The 15520-nt window shown below is 45.3% G+C and overlaps 2 protein-coding genes across 12 annotated transcripts in view; one reads left to right on the top strand and one right to left on the bottom strand.

Moving 5' to 3' along the window:
* Positions 1-15520, top strand: part of rap1gapa (RAP1 GTPase activating protein a) — an 84957-nt gene that overhangs the window by 25979 nt on the left and 43458 nt on the right. For 7 of the 11 annotated variants that reach the window (XR_007398391.1, XR_007398380.1, XR_007398383.1 and 4 more), the window contains exon 2: positions 12773-12808. Coding sequence is in view for 3 of the 11 variants with exons in the window: in XM_049016275.1 (XP_048872232.1) it covers positions 12773-12808 (36 nt within the window). In the remaining 8 variants the exon portion in view is untranslated. Of the gene's footprint in view, positions 1-6129; positions 6207-12557; positions 12651-12772; positions 12809-13348; positions 14220-15520 lie in introns of those variants that run through there. The other 4 variants (XR_007398388.1, XR_007398387.1, XR_007398382.1 and 1 more) reach the window with 4 other exon arrangements.
* On the bottom strand, positions 1897-6780 carry LOC125744454 (piggyBac transposable element-derived protein 4-like). Its single transcript, XM_049016279.1, has 2 exons — positions 5849-6780; positions 1897-5401 (listed from the first exon to the last, which is right to left on the bottom strand). Exons 1-2 carry the CDS (start codon positions 6507-6509, stop codon positions 4455-4457), a joined length of 1608 nt encoding a protein of 535 aa, XP_048872236.1. The 5' UTR covers positions 6510-6780; the 3' UTR covers positions 1897-4454.

Raw genomic sequence — 15520 nt, 5'->3', positions numbered from 1 at the left:
GGACATGCTTCCTTCATTCCTTTTTTTTTAGATTTTATTGTTTTTTTTTAATTGGGTACGGCCCTCCTTTTTGTGTACTGAACAGAACCATCTCTAGTAATCAAGACAATAGGTGGACTTGATGTTCTGCAAATTATTATTTCAACCTACTGTAAAACCCTTGTCACTTTCCGTTAAATATTATTCGGGAGAAGTATTCGATTGCTAATGCTACCTGTAAAAGTGGCATTTTGGTTATGCTATTCGGATGGCACAGTGGCTTAATGGATCACACTGTTTCCAGGCTTGGAGGGTCAAATCACGGTCCCACTCCTGGGGAGGGCTGAAGGATTTCCATGATGCTGTGCCACATAAGTGTCTGGGAAATGGGTGCATGGTTATTTTCTGCAAAAGGGCTGCTGATATCTACTGTCAATGAAAATCCCCAGCAGCGATATCTGTCCATCTGTATGTCTGTCTTCTAACCACTTATCCTGCTCAGGGTCGTGTGGCAAACGTAATGTAATTTCTTAAATTTTATTGAAGAAATTTCAGCTGTTCCTATGTGTACCTCGAAAAATACCTTCAGTTGGCATTAGTATTTTATTATGCTTTTATTAATGTTCATTAGCGGGGGCACAGTAAAAAATTCTGGGGGCCCTGACAGAATGTAGCATTGAACCCCACCAATTATATCATTTTATAATTTTACACATTCAAGGGCCCCTGTAAAGCTCAGCCCCCCCTGAATCTGCCAGGATATCCGTGCGCCTTTGGTGCCCTCGTTCGTGAGTGTGAGCCCACTCAGAAAAACCTGAAATCTACCAGTTTTCCTGTACACATCAACTAAATGAAATATTATCAGTGTCTACTGCAATTTGTGTTGTATGTCACTGGGGCCCATTAAAAATTGCTGCTTCGTCTTTTTCTCAAGGTCAATTCGGGAGTGAAAGTGCACAGGGATGTTTGGTTAATGAATCGTCTCGCTTATGCCCGCGTGTCTTCGCTGAAGGAGGCCCTCACAGCACAAGTGTCTGTTTACATGAAGCTCTCACTGCGTATCGCATGTCTGAGAACTCGGTCTGTCCCAAGCACATACGGTGAATCCCCACTACACCAAGGACACTAAAAATGAATTATGTGCAAAGAATGAGTTCATAGGCAGAGCACCTTTGCCATAAAAGTTATCTCACAGAAAACAAAGGATTATTCCATAACATTGACAAAGTTAACAGGCTGTTTGAAAATTATTTACAGCAGATTTACAGATAGTTCCAAACAAAGCAGTTGGGGTTATGTTTGGTTTGGGACTATTTCCGCTGATATGGCAGAAATATGTTGTGGGATAGGTTTGTCTGACTGATGATAAACGAAGGGGAAAAAAAACAAGTGTCCTGTATTAATCTATGAGAACCATCTACGTCAATATGAAGTCCTTACGCAAAAAGAGCTGGTTTTAAGAGTGAAACCTCGATGAGTGAGCCAGTCATGTGACGATAAAACATGCACATCAGATACGATTCCAGTAACCAGCCGTTATTTGCTAAATTTAAAGACCTATATATTTCTGAAATCATTTTTAATGTAAGTAAAGCGATGACCATTGCTGTTACGATTACTATCATGATCTGATATCAGGGCACATTTGTAATATCTGCATTTAGCACACAGTACATAAACTTCATAGAAAAATAAATGTACAGTAATTCTGTTTGAGGGGGCTCCTTGTCCAGAATGGCCGGTAAACTGTGTAACTCTGTACATGGCTGAAGTCACAGGTTACTTCAGATGCAGTCATCATTTGTGGATTAAAATATTTCAGGCATTAGGTACAATGTGGCATGTTAAAAATCCCAATCTTATAATCTCAAATCTGATAATAAACCAGAATTAACTTTAATGTCAATGTGTATTACTCTTTAGACAATTATAAGTCATCTAGAATGGAAAAAAATGCGTGTTAATCTAAGTAAATGCTAAGGATATGTCGACCAAATGTTTTGTAGGCATATATTATTTTTATTAAACCCCTAGTGAACTGTTAAACTCCTGCATGCTCTATTCATGTTTGGGGTCAATTTGACTCTAATTTAAAAACATTATAGTTCATTTTTAAATTTAATTGATTCACTTCAGACATTATTCACTACTACCTCCGACACTCCTCATACACCTACTTACCATAACTACTACAGCTATTCTTCCTCTACTCCTTAGTTGTCGATCGATGATCTCTGAAACTCAGTGCTGCCACCTACTGGAACAATCCCAAAAAATATAACGCACATAGGCGGTCAATGCGCACGGATGTGCAAGGTTTCTGCTAGACAAAAAAAAGGGTTTACACGAGGGTTTAAAAGAGTTACACGAGCAACGACCACGTTTATGGAAGACCATTTGGACTAAAATGTCTTGGCCTTGATGGCTTTCCATGCGAGTTAGGCAAGAACGTCCTATTTCACACTGGCCATATCGACATTGCGGCGCTCCAAGTTGAGGGAGGCGTAAAGCCAATTTCTGCACAGGGATCAATAAAGTATCGATTATTATTTATTACTACTACAGGTTAGATTACTACTGCATGTGTTAAATCTGCAGACCGCTTGGAAACTTTGAAACCTAGATTGAAAACTGATTTTTATACGGTGGCTTTCCTTGGTTTTAACTTCGTGATGCATACTATTAGCTGCTCTTATTTCAGTCTGAAATTAGGCATTTATCTGTGATTTCACTCAGCTTGAGGCTAAGATGTTGCTCGTTTTTTTATTTTTAATTTGTTCCCTTGTATTGTTTCGGTGGTTTTCTTGCCTTTAATCATTCCTACCGCGGCGCCCAGCAGCCCGAGGCGTCGGGATGACGGCGAATAAACACGAGAAGGAGCGAACTGACACGAAACGCGGGTTGGAGGGACGGCGGAGAAACACGGGGAAGTTACGCCAAGGGCAGTAAAGGACACACGGCGGACACCTACATGTCAGCTGCGTTACACATACAACACAGGATAGGGTATATGCCAACTCGGGAACACAGACATTTACGCTACAATTACACAGCTACTTACAACAGGACACAATCAAGGGCTAAATACACGCGCTCCCAGCATGCGCAGCGCACTTACTGGGCTCCGTTACTGGGAGCCACCTCGCTAGCGCTAAAATATCTTTGGTTTTTTTGATGTTCATTGATTGTTTAATCTCTTATTCATTCTGGTATATTGTTATTGTAAATTGATTCACATTCACTGGAAAGCACGTCGGCATAACTCCTGTTGTTTTTTAAAGTTCTCTATAAATAAATGCCTCGACTTATTCTCCTTATGTGAATGGAGAAATATGATTAAGTCTCAGAAAGGCACTGCAATTTGGTCACATTTTAGCTCATACGTTTTAGGTTTACGTTCTACGGAAGTCCATTGAAAAATTGCAGTTCAAAATAAGAAAAGAGGAGATAAATGAGTTTCGGCACTATGCCGTAAATCATTTACGCCCACATTTCGATAAGCAGAATAGTTTAAGCTTAAATTAGTGAGAGGCGGGCGGCATGGTGGTGCAGTGGTTAGCACCGTTGCCTCACACCTCTGAGACCCAGGTTCAAATCTCCACCTGGGTCACGTGCACGGAGTTTGCATGTTCTCCCCATGTTGTCGTGGGGTTTCCTCCGGGTACTCCGGTTTCCCCCCACAGTCCAAAAACATGCTGAGGCTAATTGTAGTTGCTAAATTGCCCATAGGTGTGCATGCGAGAGTGAATGGTGTGTGAGTGTGCCCTGCGATGGGCTGGCCCCCCATCCTGGGTTGTTCCCTGCCTCGTGCCCGTTGTTTCCGGGATAGGCTCCGGACCCCCCGCGACCCAGTAGGATAAGCGGTTTGGAAAATGGATGGATGTCTTTCTGTTTAGGATAACACTGGTCCCAACACGCAGGAACACACACTGGCACCGCCGATCAACGTACAATAAGCCCAGATTCCAGCCTAAACATTCTCTCACACACTTATTCAATGGAAATTCTGTGGTAACAGGCAAACTTATAGCTTTAATGATGAGCGCATTTAGCAGCTTTAATGCACTGCTGAGGTAACAGCGGGTAGCAAAGCAGGTTGGACTGATGCCAGCCATGTACGTGGTTCTCCGTAGGCGCATGTATTGTAATGTAACTCTGCTGTATTGTAATGTCAAGTGTAGTGTTAAATGTTAATCATCGTACATAGTATGTCTGTGTGCCCACCCTGCATGTTACAATAGCAATGGCAATGTAATAAACATGAACAATTTGAAAAAAATCTTTTTAACAAGACAGAATTATGCAGTGAAAATTGCAATTATTGCAAGAAAACAAGGCAGCAAACAACCAAGAACAAAAAAAACCCCCCCAAAGTTTCTAAAGAACTAAACTACACAGGCTACTAACGCTATAAACGCCTATAGGGCTGGTGATGTAGCGTCACCGGAAGGCCGTGAATAAGAAAACGACATACATTATTTTGTGCAGGCTTGGCAGTTGATAGCCACGTGACTTTTGCAAACGTTTATTCCACACTTGCCGCAAACCGACAATGTCTTGACGTCGCTGCATTTGCAAAACCGGCATCTTTTTCTCGTTCCCTCCGTCACTTCCCTTGACTCTAAGGCAGTGAATACAGAGGCAGCCTGTGAAATACCCCTCACAATTGATCCTGCAAAGGGATTATGGGACAAAGGTGACCTCTTCTGTGCTGCGGGAGTAACTAGGGCTTCTCCTAATGCCTGCAAAAACAATGATCTTTTATTTAATTTTTGAGTGTCTGGTGTAGAGCTGACCTTAGTCCAAATAACAAATGAATTGTGGAGTGAGAGATCCAGCATGTCAAAAAACAGCGCAAGGGGCCAGCGCGTTGTTTCTCGTCTGCAACTGTAGGCATCAGTGCATTTTTTCAGCCGTTTAACCGCTCCCATTGACCTGTTGTATTCCAGTATGATCCGAGGTTCCTTTTTGGTGTGGGCCAGCCCAACAGTTTTGTGGAAGGTACTCATGAAGACGACGTTCTTATGCTTCCTTGGTATGTAGGAGACAAGTGTGGTGCTGGGGGTGAACACCCATTTTGAGGAGCACACTTGTCTAGCTTTGGCTGAGCACAGAGCGAGTGGCAGTTCCGGCCTGCTACGATGCACAGCACCCACCATTGACATTTTTCTTTTCAGCAGCAGTTGGCCAAGCTCATAAGAGGTAAAAAAACTGTCACAAAAGAGGGTGTGACCTCTCAGCCCCTTTGTCAGATCCAGCGCCACTCTCATACCCCGATTCTTCTTCTTGGATTCTCCTGCAGTCTTTCTTGTGGACAGCTGTACATTCCAGACATAGCTGGAAACGGAATCACAGGCCAGCCATAATTTAATAGCATATTTCCCTGGCTTGTTTGGCACGTGTTGTCGGAAATGACAGTGACCTGCAAGAACAAAAAGAAGTTAAACTGACTTTTAAAAACATATACTATATAATAAAGAAGGAACAGTCACTTATGTTACAACGCTTTTTGAGGTTTGCGTCCTATAACAAAGTAAAAATGATGTGGTGGCGCTATAATGTCCGGACAGTATGAAGGTTTGTAAAAGCCCGATATCAACCCAGCTTTACGATCGCTGTCCTTGCAATGTCATAAGTGCATAACAGGCGGTGTTGGTATTAATGTCAATCGTCCAGCCCTATAATATACTATAGGGATATTTATGCAACTCGGCAACTAACTGCCAGGTTTCGTAGGTATGTTTGAGCAGGAAAATCCTAAAACTGTATGGCAGACTGGCCCTCGATAACCGGAAGGTACCCTCGTGAAACCGTACCAAAAACAAAATGCTATAAACTGTTATAACAATGTATAAAAAGAGTGAATTACCTTTGAACGGAATCAGCCTCTCGGCAACAGTGATATCCTGATCAGGGTTGAACAGCAAACCCAGCTTGTCCACCCATAATTCCCATATATCTCTGATTGGCGCTAATTTGTCTTCGGCGATCTCCGCAACTTCTGTTTCGTGTCTGGCAAAGCGAATTGCTACCGAGATAGCACGAAACCTCTCAAGCTCCATTGTGCCAGAAATTATATGCCTTCCAGTATCAAAATTCCAAAGATTGGCAACAGCTTCTCCCTTCGACTTGTACAATCCGATAAGAATCAGCAGCCCAAGATAGGCATTGAACTCGGTGCTATCCATCTCAACCCACTGATCGCCAAACCTCCGCCTTCCCTCCAGGTTTGTACTTTCCATGATAATCTTTTCAATCGAGTGCGGAATGAACAGCTTAAATGTAGATATTACATCCTTTGCTTGAGAACTAGCCATCCTTGTTAGTCCTGACATGAGCTTGAGCTCTCTGGGCAGCTTGCCTGGACATACACTCTCAAGCCGGCGTCTGGACCAAGAGATTGTTCCATTTTTCGACAAAAATATGTCTGCGTCTGCTTCTACTTCTTCTTCTTCTTCCTCACAGTCCGTTAACTCCGGAGTGCCAGTGTCAGAATAATCAGATACATCTTCTGCGACAAATTCCGCCATCCCGTCTCCCACTAAGCATCGACTGAGGAGGTAGTCAGTGGATATGTTCCAAACGATCGGCGGCCGATTTAAAACGGTCGGTTTTCAGTCTTAATTAATCAATCGACGGTCTTTAAATAATGAAAACGTGTATTATTATTATCATTATTATTTTTACCAGATTTACCAACTTTATATCATTTTTTCGCCTTGATCGGAGTATCGTAGCCAATTTGGTAAGAATACCTTCGCACGCGCGGTTTTGTGGACGCTACCATGTTAGATGACGTAGCCACCCAACGACCATAGATTTGAAAGTAGATCCCTCATTGGTCCATAGATATGAAACGTTGAACCCTCATTGGCCTATAGCTATAAACGCCTAGATCCCTAATTGGTTGCTGCTGGCTGTCGCTAGTAAAATAAAATGAATGAGAGAAGAAAGACTTCTCTACACAATGTAACGCGATTAATTCTGAACCGATTTTCAGGTAGCTACGTAAATCTAGCAGTTTGAGTGCAGTGCCGCCACGCATGGATGGCCACAACAAGAAGGGACACAGAATTGTGTTAATTAGTGGAGACAGATGTTCAGAAAATGGAATGTAATCAGCAAATAAACACACATATTCATGTCATACACATTTTGAAATTTCAGGAACCATACTGTATGGACAATAAAATATTTAGGAGTTCCTCCTAAATGTCCCAAGGGAGCCTTTTAAGGAAGCTTGTGTCCTTTTCAGGGAAGCCAACCATAATCAGAACCATGGACCATGTCCTTTAAAGGATGCAGCCCCTGAATTCAGACACAGCCAGATACAGAATTAGCCACAGAAACGTAACAAGGCTGTACCATTTCGACGGCTCCTTCAAATGCGGTCTGTCGAGTTGCAGCCGCTGAATTTAAAAACGGTCAACGTAGCCTTTGTAGGCTGCGTCCCACGAAGGTTTGCGCGATGCATCTTGGGATACACTGGGCTGAGAGTGATCCACTGGGCGGACTTCACATCCTCAATCGTGGATGCATTATTTAGTATAGCAAGCTGTGTCTGATAATGGAATTTGGTCAGAATATTACAGGCCAATAACTGTGGCCTTTGATAAGAATGCTTTTCAAAATAAGTAATAAAATTGTAAGATGTGATAAATTGCTAAGGGGTCTTAGCCTGTTGGTGATGCAGTTGGAGTTGCCCTTGAACTGGGAACCAGTACCCACACCCCGACACAGACAGCTATCCAGTGTACCTGTTATGAGACGCAATATGCTGTGTTGGTGTGTGAACTAGGATTAGAGTCAACATGTGGCAGCTCTACAGGGGCAAGGCAGGTTGTGCATGTGAGAGACCAGGGAGAGAGACCTTGGCTGCTTTATAGTGTCCTACATTTTTCCCCTTCCCAGCTGGCTTTGGTCAGCTGGCTTTAGTGAGACTGTCAGTGGAGGCAAGTCTGCTCACACATGCACACGCATTACCATGTGTTAATAATTTTATTACCTTGTAAATGGTCTGTAAGATTTCCTGCATGAGAGTCTGAAAGCGTGAGTGTCACGCTGGATGCGTGTCAGCTGGCAGCCCTGACTGTGTGGTGATGGGCACTCGGGTAGCTGTGGAACTATTAGCCGTAATACACGCAGTGGTCCGCTCATCCCAGCTCTTCTGTAGCTCACGTTCTAGTCTGACCTAATGTCCATATTTGGACTGAAAAACTTCGTGGAATATTCTGGAATACTGCAATCCAGCCTTAAAGGATGTGTCAGACAAGTCAGAAAAGCCAACATTCTATCACTTTGGAGCAACTAGGAACAGAAATAATGACCTCTTGGATATAACTGCAGTCTTTGGATGTTCAGGTTGTACAGACAGTACTTTCTGGTCAAAGAAAACTCATTGTCTATTCATTCGCCCTGATTTCTATTTAATTACATCTGCTTTTCAATGCAGTCTAGTTTTCAGGTCTGAGATTATTAGATTTCTTGCTGAAATGGACTGAATAGTCTGAATCAATATTCAAATAAATATGTGACTAGAATTTATGTAAAAATTATGTTTGTCTAACTGTAAGATTGCATCGTCGTCACTGTATCCGTATTTTCTGAACTAAAAATTCAGATTTTATAGGCATATGAGTTTGTTGACAGCTAAATTTCACTGGATACATGGTTTGAGGCTTTCGTTTACTTTTCGGTGAACAAATTTGCCGGCTGTGAGGAGTGTTTCTGTTTTGAGTGAATGCTGCAGTATGTGAAATACCCCCACTCTTTAAATAACCCTTCATCTGTTTATAACGCTCATACTTCACTTTCCTGGCAATTACACTTGTTCCGCATTTTGTTCTCATTTTACTTTGAGCCCCACAGCCACTTATCATGCTCATCTTTAAAATCTTTTATTTTGTTTGTTTGTTTTAACTCATCCCTGATAAGATGTCAGCCCCCCCCCCCCCCCCATTTCCCAAAAATTCTTATGGGTATATGATAAAATTTTTGAAACTCTCAAGATTTTATGCTTTCTGTGTAAAACAAAACATCGATAGCCGCGGACGTATTCTGTTGAAAAAACAGCACTTTCATCTCAGCAGTGTGAGAACTGAGAGATTTGACAAGCTGAGACGTTTCCGGCTTGCCTAAGAGGCATCGCTGGTGAGGGTCCCTGTCCCTGTCAAGGTGGCCTTATGACAGCTTATGACAGGTTTATAAGGGTACCTGTAAGCAAAGGGAGGTCGTCACCCTTTCCCGCAACATTGCTACATTGCCAACCTGGGGGTTACTCTCTTTTCTCCTTTATGCAAAGAGACACCTTTACCTGTGTGAATCACTTTCCCACGTCCTCCATGGGCAGCCAGAAACCCCCCCCTTCGGCTCACCGCGGCTCTTTCTCTCTGCACATCCAGTTCCTCTTACATGAAAACACCCCTTTTCTGGGAAAGAGGATGTTGTGTGTTCCACAAGTCCTCTGAAGAAGGGAGGGTATTGCTGAGACAGAACAAGACAATGGGTCATCGGTCACTGGTGCCACTTTGTTACTGAGTTAATCAGGAGATTGGTGCGTTAGTGTTGCTTACCTGTAAACTGGGTCTCCACCCACCTGCCTCATCGACAGCATGTCCGGTGTGCCATCTTCAAAGCTCTGATTTGTGTACAAGGCCATGCTATGAGCTCCTCCCCCACCCCCCCAAAATGAGCCCAGTCTGGCCGCATAACATAACGATATGAGGATCTGACAACGTTTCGTTTTAACGCGCAAGCATTGCCACTGTACTGTTCTGTTTTTTTTTGTGCAACAGAAATACTTTTCCATCACTATCCAAACCTGATTCATTCATAATTTGTCAACAAATTTTCATGCATTTCAAATTAATTCCTCGGTAGATTTATTAAATTGTGTGCATTATGGACCTCGAATGTTATGCATCGCATTCTCAATGCATGGAGAGGAAAAACAGCATGTTGAAAGGCAGTTTTCATTTAACTTGAGCCTCATTTGCTCAACAATTATGAGTGAACTAGTTATAAATATGAATGTTTATAATTACTCAGTAGATTTACCTTTACATGAGTGAAGTGAAACAGGAGGGAATGCATCCCCATACCCATCAGAGCCCGAGCTCCTACATCCTGATCACTGGAGGAATCCCACTGGTGCTGACTGAAGTGTTTTCCAGTGTTGCTAGGAAACCAGACACACCCAGTTCAGCATCTTATCTACAGTAACCACTTGGTCTTGGTTTGTTTGGGTTGTTCTGGTCTGCAGGTGGCTCTTAACTGCATTTAATTCTGTCTTTCTTTCTCCTGTGGTTAATTACGTGCATCTTTTTTCCTTGCGTGTTGCCATAATGAACTCGACTGCCGTGTTCTGGTACCCTCTCTGAAACATTTTTACAGTCCAGTCAGTTGCATAGGACTGATCTTAATGAAGACTTTTCGGAACTGGAGAACCTGGAAGGAATCCCTTGATGACACGAGGAGAACATGCAGGCTGCACACACATGGAGACAGGGCAGAAACTCAAACACTGCTTGCAGAGGTGTGAGGCAACAGTGCTGACCACTGCACCACCGTGCCGCCTGCCCTTTAGAAGACCTTGTGTAAAATAATCCTTTCCAGGTTTGAATATATACAAATTCACTATGCTTACACCAACCAATCACTCAGGATACATTCATTCCGATTCTAATCTACAGACAATGAGGCTTTATTATTAAATAGTTGTAAAAATCTCCAAACTCTAACACTGCGCTGACAGAGGATCTTGTTTTATATAATATAAAATGCTAACATGTAACGTGTATTCATGCATGAGGTGTAATATCTTTTTTTTTGTGACACCAGAAAAAATAATTGGCTCCACAGCGCCATCTACTGACAAGCAGCGGTTGACTGTAATTTGCCATCATTAAGTGAATGAATGCCAAGATTCAATAAATGGTACAGACCACGGGCGCAGCCAGTATTTTTTAAATACGGAGGTTAAAAGTGTTCGCTCTTCCCAGTTGTGCCACGTAATGGTTCGTGGTTATTCGACTTGCAGAAAAATTACTGAGGACTTGACCTCTCTGGTACACACATTTATTAAAAGATTGTGCTCATCTTTTTTATTTTCCGTAATTGATTTCTGAATAAGAATAGCAAAAAATACGCAGTTTTAATGGCTTTGCTGTCGCATCAGGCAGTTTTCGTTAAAGTACTTTAGTTTGCGAATTTACCTGTGTTATTACACCAGAAACATGGCGCGGCACTGTCTTATGTTTTGTTATAGGTGAAGTGCCTTTTATGGGGGCATGCATATTAAATGGCCATGTCCATTAGTTGCTGGGATACTAAAAAACCGCTTCCCGTGAATCTTTTCGCATTCATCGCTGCAGTTTTTCTGCATATAACTGTAATTGATGGCCGCGAGGCTTCTGCACGTAAACTGTCTGGCTTGATCCAAATGTGCTCGCGGGTTTTGGAACATTATCCGTTTCCCATCACGGCCCGGCATTGCGCATTACGAGACTCGGAGTCTCATCTCTCATCGCTGTGCTTTTATCATGGTGTGGAAACTGCGGCATTCTGGGCAGAGAGAAGATCTTTGTGACGGGGGAGGGAGGCGGGAGTACCGAACAGGGGCTTTATTTGGGTTTGACAGACCGGGGGGAAGCAAACATGAGACAGTAAGAAAAAAATGGGCAGGGAGATCGTTTTGTTTCCAAGCTGAGCTGAGCATCTGTTGTATGGGTGGCTGTGTATTTTGGGAAGCGAAACTGGTAGAATCTACTGTGTGTTTTTATTTTTTGTGACCCCTGAAATATTATCAATGTCCCCCCCACCCCCAACAGGTGAAAGCACTGTTTACGTTTTGCCTGTGACTGGAAGATGGCTAGTTTGAACCCCGCCCTCTGCAGAACAGTCACATGTCTGTGGGCTCTTGAGCAAGGCCCTTAACCCCCGCTCCAGGGGTGCCACATGTTGGCTGACCCTGAGCTATGACCCCCCCTCCCCCAATCTATGGAGAGCAAGATAGGGCAGGTGAAGAGAAGCATTCCAGTGTGCTTGTGCAAATGGTAAATATGATTTTTTTTCTGGATTTGAAAGGATGGTTTCTGGCTTTGAAACTTTGAAACTGGAGGTCTCCATTTTAACTGGAGGGTTTCAGTAACCCAGTGAGGCACAGGGTTCACCCTTTAATAAGAATGATGATAACATAAGGGATGGTCTTCAGGAAGTCCTCAGGTGTGCTGGAATCTGCCCTGTGTCCCTCTTTGATGGCGCCGACTTTCATAACAGGATGGAACAAGCAGCACTGCGTCCAATGCCAGTAATCACAGTGGGCGGGGCTTCTGCTTTGCGCAGTTGTTCATGAGGACCTGAAGGGGGCAGGTGGGGCAGGTTGTGAACTGGAAGGGGGGTAGTGCGTCTGTGAGCATAGGGGTGAGGGAAGAAGGGCAGTGGGGGGGGGGGGCACCGAGCCTACCACCTGCTGGAAACAACTACACAGCCAGGCGTACAGGAAGCGCCGTACCACCCGCCCTTCTCACCAACCCCAGGGGCAGCAGATGGCAGCGCGGTTACTTAACGCGGAGGCGGAGCCCAGTGGGAGCAGGGCTGTGAGCGGTGCCTCCGGGCCAAGCTGCCGGGAGGTTTTCCAGGTCTGCACGGCCAATCGAGCTCAGGGCTGTGGGGTAGGCGCCATGCTTGTTTACGTGGCACAGGACTCGGCGCGTCGCAGCGAGAGGGGACGGCAGACAGGGGGCGCCGCTGCGGCCTCCAGGTTTAATCACTCATGTCCATTCTGTCTTCACAGGGTTGACAAGACCTTCTCCAGGGCCAGGAGTTTATGGTGAGTGCTTTTCATTTTATCACCTCTCATACAAATCAAGGCCATGAAAATACAAAAAAATACAATGTTTAAGTAATGGATTATGGAGAAAAAGTTAGAAAATTGATTAAATAGTGAAAAAAGGCGTTTTTTTTAGTTGTGTATGAGGTACGCTGGTAGTCACTGTTCGAGGTGTAAAATCGGCTGTGTTCTTGCGGAGGAGGCGCCCGTGGCAACAGAAGCTGGGCTACCTGCCCTCATCATGTTCCTGTCTGTACTCCCGTCTGTACTCCCGTCTGTACTCCGAGAGCCAAAAACAGCCGTCCTGGGGATTTACTCTGCTCTCCTAGCCTGTTGTGTCCCACAGGTGCTTCTTCACTGTCCCAACAGACTTGAATCTCCCGTCACGTTCACTGATTAAGCCTCGGCACCTTGACGTTCATTTCTTTAAGAGGTGTGACTCGCCTGTAATGAGCTGGATCGGGGCCGGCTAATCAGTAGCGAGCAGGTTTCCTTCCGAGTGGGATGTCTGTGAAAATCGGGACAACACCTTGCACACCCCTGCAGTCCACGAAGGGACCCTCTCCGGTACGGGCTCTGCAGGATGCCTTGTTGCCACAGCAACGGGCGATGGTGCTGCACCACCGAGGCCGCCGATGAGTGAGCATAACCGTGGTCAAGGCATCATGAGGGCACCGCGCAACCCACTGGGCACTGCATATGGGTTCGGGGAGCAAACTGGTGGTGATGGCCAACCCAAACGAGCCGCGCAGTACATCTACAGCTTCGCCTGTTCCGCGAGAACAGGCACTGCAGCATTTGGGGGAGGAGGGGGGGCATGCTGAGCAGCGCTCTGCACTGGGGCAGTGGCTTCATGAAACCCAAGGACAGCAGAGCGTGTGCAGCCATGAGCTAGACCACATCCCCGCTGTACTGCCCCGTGGCCGAGCAGGGATCTACCAGCCTGCCACTGGCGGGTCATGGAGTGGAGTCGGGTTTAGGTAAAGGCTTCGCGCTCGCTCCAGCGTCTCTCCAGGAATGTGGGTCCGCCTCATGTTTCACTTCGGTGAGATCAGCTGCTAAAAATGGCCGTCTGTGATACCGGGTCGCACCTGGGCATCTGGGAGCGTTAAGCGTGAGCCTCTGTTCTCGACCGCTCTGGCATGGAAGGGCAGCAAACAGCCAGCTAAACCTGCCCGGGACCAAGTAGCAAGCCGCCGTGAAGACGAGTGCTTTCCCGCGCAGAAAGTGGGCGTGTTTTCTCGGCTGGCGTGGTCACACGCCGGTCACAGTGGCGGGAACGGCGATCAGCCTCGGCATTTCGGGCCTGACGAAGACGGTGCCTCATCGCACTGAGCACTTCCCCGACACTGGGGTAGGCCTCAGACATGCCCTGCCCACCTTTCCGAATCGGAAAACCCAGGAAGTTCTGGTGAGTTTAAAGGAATGCAATTTCAGGGAAGGAATTAGTATCAAAAAGATATTTTTTTCTTCATACGTCATTTGCATATATGGACTTATTCTGTTATCCCTACTTACCATGTACTTTCTAGTCTTTCCAAAAGCGCTTACTACTTCATAGCTGTTATTTCGTTTTCATTGGCTAAGATCCTTGATTCTTAATTGTAAGATACAGTGTATGCTTAGTTGTCTATGTTATGGGAGCCTGAACTTTAAGCATTTGTACAACTTGATTTGGAATTCGGGAAAATCATGCATTCCTTCTTGTGGGGGAAAAAAGCAGTAGGTGACAGGAAATTATTGCAGTCACCCAATTGGTCTTATGACACTTTCCCACTGCCACCAAGTACCGAGCCGTTCTGGGAACTGCCCATTTTCCAGTTACAAGTACCTCAGCCGGGGCGGCATGGTGGTGCAGTGGTTAGCACTGTTGCCTCACACCTCTGGGACCCGGGTTTGAGTCTCCGCCTGGGTCACATGTGTGTGGAGTTTGCATGTTCTCCCCATGTCATCGTGGGGTTTCCTCCAGGTACTCCGGTTTCCCCCCACAGTCCAAAAACATGCTGAGGCTAATTGGAGTTGCTAAATTGCCCATAGGAGTGCATGTGTGAGTGAATGGTGTGTGAGTGTATCCTGCGATGGGCTGGCCCCCCATCCTGGGTTGTTCCCTGCCTCATGCCCATTGCTTCCAGGATAGGCTTTGGACCCCCGCGACCCAGTAGGATAAGCGGTTTGGAAAATGGATGGATGGATGGATGGATGGAAGTACCTTAGTCTTATAGGGCCGAAAGCTTGAGCAAACTGAGCAGTTTGCGTCACCGCCATCGAAAGTCACAGAGATACCGGTGATCTTCATCGAGGTGTACCGGTGCATTCCCGATAACTCGCAAATTGAAAAATCGGTGCGATTCTCATAAACATGCTAGTGGAAATTAGCACATAGTAAATCATAACGTGCACCGAGAGAACAGTAAGTAAGCGTCTCTTTGGTTTTACGTCACTGTCGCTCTCCAAACCCGGCCTTTATGGAGCCGACCCGTCTGCAGTGGAAAACCGAAGCGAGCTGGAACCGCTCTCTAACTAGTCTCTCTTTGCGGTACGGCTCGGGTACGGCTCGGGTACGGCACGGTTCCTGTATGCCAGTGTTAAAGCAGTTTAAAGACACACATCAGCCAGTGTTTGGACTGTAAGAGGGAATCCGAGAGAGATGCATGCAGACTGCAGACAGAAAGCAGTGATGGCATTCAAAGCCCCCTCCTCAATGCCCCCCAC

This window comes from Brienomyrus brachyistius, chromosome 6 (assembly GCF_023856365.1).
Source record: "Brienomyrus brachyistius isolate T26 chromosome 6, BBRACH_0.4, whole genome shotgun sequence".
Taxonomy (NCBI): domain Eukaryota; kingdom Metazoa; phylum Chordata; class Actinopteri; order Osteoglossiformes; family Mormyridae; genus Brienomyrus; species Brienomyrus brachyistius.
The sequence above is the reverse complement of the archived record's forward strand: the minus strand, read 5'-3'. Positions and strand labels throughout refer to the sequence as shown.

Excerpts from the sequence above, each read along its gene's own strand:
- LOC125744454 (XM_049016279.1), bottom strand. The coding sequence starts at position 6,509 with ATGGCGGAATTTGTCGCAGAAGATGTATCTGATTATTCTGACACTGGC. Across the intron at positions 5,402-5,848 it reads GAGGCTGATTCCGTTCAAAG|GTCACTGTCATTTCCGACAA; the intron begins GTAATTCACTCT and ends TTGTTCTTGCAG.